At 34.5% G+C, this 5,169-nt stretch overlaps 1 protein-coding gene across 1 annotated transcript; it reads right to left on the reverse strand.

The window, feature by feature from the left end:
* Nucleotides 1–3,199: 3,199 nt before the first annotated feature.
* LOC106755795 (hevamine-A-like) lies at nt 3,200–4,350 on the reverse strand. Its single transcript, XM_014638009.2, has 2 exons — nt 4,054–4,350; nt 3,200–3,960 (listed from the first exon to the last, which is right to left on the reverse strand). Exons 1-2 carry the CDS (start codon nt 4,333–4,335, stop codon nt 3,259–3,261), a joined length of 984 nt encoding a protein of 327 aa, XP_014493495.1. The 5' UTR covers nt 4,336–4,350; the 3' UTR covers nt 3,200–3,258.
* Between the last annotated feature and the right edge of the window lie 819 nt (nt 4,351–5,169).

Here is a 5,169-nt window from a genome sequence, read left to right on the forward strand (position 1 = left end):
TAATTCTAAACCTATCACTTAGAACTTGTTTCTAACCACTGTAACACTTCTAATCAGTCCTAATTGACTACCTGGACCATCCCAATTTACCAGAACACCTCCCAACCTGTACTGTCAATTATGACTACCTTACTTCCTCTCAATTACCTTAAAACTAGCATAAACAACTAACACCAACCTCTCTACTCTTACAAAGAAAATTCATCACTACTAATGACATCCATTCCAGTAATATATCAGATAGACTCTAACATATAACACCTATTCATAGTAATTATATATATAAGATACACATGGATCAACATGTAGAACTTCAAATTTATAGCTGACATACACCATTACACAACAAAATCACTTCATACATATATTATTACAAAATTCCAAACCAAGATTCCCAATTCATGCAACCCTAATTCCCAAAACAGAAACGAAACCCCAGCTTCCCTTACCTTTGGTGAAGCAATCCAACTCACAAGATGACCCACTTGCACCGTACACCTCAACAGACCCTAGAATCACCTATAGATCAAAAATTGGAAACAACCAGATTTCAGAACCTAGATGGGTTAGAATTTGGGGAAAAACCCAATGAATTACATGCAACCAGATTTGTTGCATGATTACAGCTCTAAGGGAAACGGAAAAACGGGAATTTCACTTACCGATCAGATCGAAGAACTGATGGGTTGAAAGCGGAGCACTGTATGCCGCAATCGTTGGGGCACCACCTAATTAGAATTCTACTGGTTCAGTGTGGAGAAAAGATTGAGAGAAGGCAAGGATTAATATCGACAGAATTTCATCAAAAAACAGTCATTACTGACAGGTTTTTGTTGTTTCTAACGAATACCATTCTATAAATCCAATTTTTTTTGTAGTGCATGGAGATAATGTGATATGTAATCTTATGGTATAATTAGTTTTGAATAATAATATGGTGACATACATTTATTAGTGTTGTCAACGCAGGTAACCCGACCCGACCTGGCTCCCCTACCACGGGTTGGTCACTTAGTGAGCCAACCCAACCCGACTCATTTATTAGAGAGTCAAAAAAATTTGAACCCGGTCCGGCCTACCACTAGTTGGTGGGTTAAACGGATTGACTCACTAACTCACTTAATTGCAAGTTTTTTTTTTTTCAAATCCAAAAAAAGAAAAATACAAAGTTTTTGTAATTGAAATTTAAATAAATTTCAATCTAGAATGATATTAAACTCTAAAGACAATTTAAAATAAAAAAGTATTATACAATCCAAATCTAATCGAAAAACAAGCATAAAAATCGAACAAATAAATTTCTAATATTGATCATTTTTGTGTCACTTATCAATTTATAAGATTATAGTTTGAATGGATAAATCCATAATATTTTGCTCTCTTGAAACATTTTTTTTCTTTATCTCATTTACAATACAATAAAAAAAGTGTTCGCTAATAATATTGAAACACAAAGTAATAAATAATTAATTAAGTTAAGTGGGTTGGTGAGTCAACTCGACGGCTCACCACGGATTCAATCTGGGTGAGACAGATTCTAAGTGGATGCAGTTGAAAATTGACCTGTATAAAAAAATTACAGTTTTTTCAAACACAATCTAACTTGAATCCGTAATGAGTCAGGTTGACCCACGTATTCTAATCTATTTTGATAGTACTAACATTTATATTCATTTAATCACATTATAAAGATAAAATAATTATAACAAAGTGAATTTTTGTATTTTAAAAAAAAAAAAAAATGTAGAAAAATTATGTATTAAGATTATATTTTTTAGGTTTAATACCTATTTTGGTCCCTCTTTTTGGGGGGTTTGTTCAAAGTGGTCCTCCCTTTTTTAAAAAGTTCAATAAGGTCCTACTTTTTGCAAAAACTGTGCAAGTTAGTCCTTTTTGCTAACGGCGTTAATTCTGCTAACGGCAGAGCTGCCAGCTGGCAAATATTTGATGACTTGTACAAATAAAATTCGTTTTAGTCTTCATATTGGTTTAAAAATGTTCATTATGGTCCTCGTATTGGTTTAAAAATGTTTATTATGGTCCCGTTTTAATACATGTTAAAGATTTCACACGTGATCTAGTAATTCATGCGCTAACCTTTTGGGAAAGTATAATCACAATAATTTGAAGCTTATCAGTGTAGTTTCANGTGTTATATTAGTAAGTATGGAGATGTGAAAAAAGAACGCATCAGTTTTGGATTGTAACACATGAAATTTTAGCTGTTGTTTTCTTAGAAAACCACAAAACTTTCCACAAGAGCATCCATTGACAAATTTGTGAAGCTGCTTATTGTCTCTAAGGATGATTTTCCTTTTTAGTAAAACGGGACCACAATAAACATTTTTAAACCAATATAAGGACCACAATGAACATTTTTAAACCAATATGAGGACTAAAACGAATTTTATTTGTACAAGTCATCAAATATTTGCTAGCTGGCAGTTCTGTCGTTAGCAGAATTAACGCCGTTAGCAAAAAGGACTAACTTGAATAGTTTTTGCAAAAAGTAGGACCTTATTGAACTTTTTAAAAAAGGGAGGACCACTTTGAACAAACCCCCCAAAAAGAGGGACCAAAATAGGTATTAAACCCATTTTTTATTAGTTTTGCCTCCCCTCCGCTCCAACTTTATGTTCTCATTTTTCTTATGTTACAAGATACAACCTTATTCTCTCTTTATTTGCCTTGTCACAATGGTAGTTTATTTTCTCTTTATTTTACTTTTTCAGTGTCAATGGATTCATAGGACATTTTACACCGAATGTGTTCAATCCTAGTTACACGTGACAAATGGGCAAAAACTTTAGTTTATGATGGAAGATGATTTGAGAGAAAAAGATAAAAGGGAAAAATTAACAAAAACACTGAAGTCATTTACCTCATATATGACTTCCGCTTAATTATATTTATAAATTAGTAATTAATAGAAATATGGTCACATATCGTCTTTGTTTTTTAAATTTTCTACATTTATTATTTTAATATAATTATATAATCTATATTATTTTACCGAACACACTACTTTTAAAAATTTGTGGATTTTAGTAATTTGTAAATAAATCCATCTCCTTAGTAAATTTTTCTTAACAGAGTTATTATTTCAAGTCCTACCAACCAACAATCATTTCGTTACTTGCGACCCAAGACAGACCAAGCAGACAGGAGCATGACTTCAGGTAAGGGGAAAAGAAGCTGACATGTTATTTATTCCGTACATAATACATGTCTAAGGTAGTTGTTGTACCTTTCAACTACCTAGTAATCTAAGACGCGGTTCAACGCCTTAGACACGCACCGGTAAATTGCGTCGGAAACGGACGCCACAGACACCTGCAACTTAGATTTAATCACATTGGGCAGTATTCTATTACTGTAACCGTTCTGAAGATCGCGGTATCTATCCCACAGCATCACTCCCCCGTAGTTGGGGGCTTGCTTCGCGTGCGGAAGCACCTTGGTGTTGAGGTCCTCCGGCGAAATATAACCATCGCCGGCGCTGGGCGCTGCTGGCACGCCCACGAAGAGCGAGTTGTTGGAGGCGACCAAGCTCACCCACCTGTCCCAGGAGTTCAAGATAGCGGGGATGCCACTTCGGATGGAGCAACTAGGGTTGTTGTAGAACTGAACGAAGATGTAATCAAAGAGTTGGGTGGCGATGGCTTTGCCGAGATAGTAGATTGGGTCTGTAGGGCACTGAGGGGCTGCCGACAAGTAAAAGTAACGCCCTGTCGTTTGTCGGAAGTAGTCGAGTTCCCTTGCAAGGTTGTCCCAGTAATCCTCCGTCCTTTCGATGTCGAAGTCGACGCCGTCCAGCGTGACGCTTCCCAGTGGACCGTAATTGCCGCTTAGGAAGTTGGTGTAGATGTAGTTGGCCACCTCCTTTGCATCCTCCGGCGAGCTTAGTGAGTAGTTCGGACTGTCTCCTCCAATTGAAAGGAGCAGTTTTTTGCCTTTCCCCTGTAATCAATACACAAAACATAAACAATTGAAAGGAGCACGGTGGTTTGAACATGATTTGAGACTGGGGAAGTAATATTTTCTGAACTGTACCTGGCAGTATTTTATTTCGGACTCTAGTTCAGTGCAATGTTTCCAGGCACCATTGTCGCAGTGACCGGCGAAGTTCCAAGCTGGGGTTCTCCCTGCACCGTATTGGGTGAGGAAAGCGAGGAGCACAATTTCATAGTTACGATTGTCACATGTGGTTGTCAATGTGCCTTCGTTAAGGTTTTGCCCCCAGTACACGGCGATGCCACCTTTGTCAGGGCGTGAGGAAGAGAGAGTGGAAAGGGTTAAGAGAAGTGTGATCAAAGCTAGTCTTTGAGACGCCATTGCTTTCTGTTATAGCTTTCTTGTGAGTGTAAGAGAACTAGAACCAACCTATTTATACTGCCAAAACCTTGTTCAAACAAATGGTGTCAACGATGTTTTCCTTTTTGCCTCAATCACGTTTCTCACAGGAGAAAAAGCATTAATCAATCACAATATAATTTCTAAAGCTTTTCATTTTGGTTGATATGTGTCATTATTTAGGACATCGTACTTTTTGTTCTTTTATATATAATTACCTTAAAGCATTAATGCAACAATTCGTATTCTTTTTTGTTTTAATGTGTTTGGAGTCTACTTCTTTAGGTGATTCTAGGAAGTTTTTTTCTTCTTTAATTCTTAAAACTCTTATAATTTTATCCTTTTATTTTTTGTGAAGTCAATAATTTGGTTGTTAGCTTACGACCTAATTTTACTAGAGTTTAATGTAAAAAATTTAAATTAATGTAATTTCGTATGAGAAAATCATTAAGTAATGATTAATTTTAGAAAAAAATAATAGTTAACTATTATAATAACACTAATTTATATATTAATTTATAAATTAAAAATTGTAACATCTAATTTTAAATAATATTAACATTAATATATGATTAATCATACATCAATAAAACTAGAAGAGTTAAAGAGAAAACATACATAAGTTGTTACAATTATTCAGATATAACTATAATAGTATAACATGTAATACAAAAGGAAAATAAAAACTCAATCAACAAAACTCTTTACAATTGAAAATTTGAAATGTAGCCGGATGTTTTTAAAAGAAGAAAAAAACAAATATATATATATATATATATATATATATATATATATATATATATATATATATATATA

The sequence above is a fragment of the Vigna radiata genome, chromosome 2 (genome assembly GCF_000741045.1).
Source record: "Vigna radiata var. radiata cultivar VC1973A chromosome 2, Vradiata_ver6, whole genome shotgun sequence".
NCBI lineage: Eukaryota > Viridiplantae > Streptophyta > Magnoliopsida > Fabales > Fabaceae > Vigna > Vigna radiata.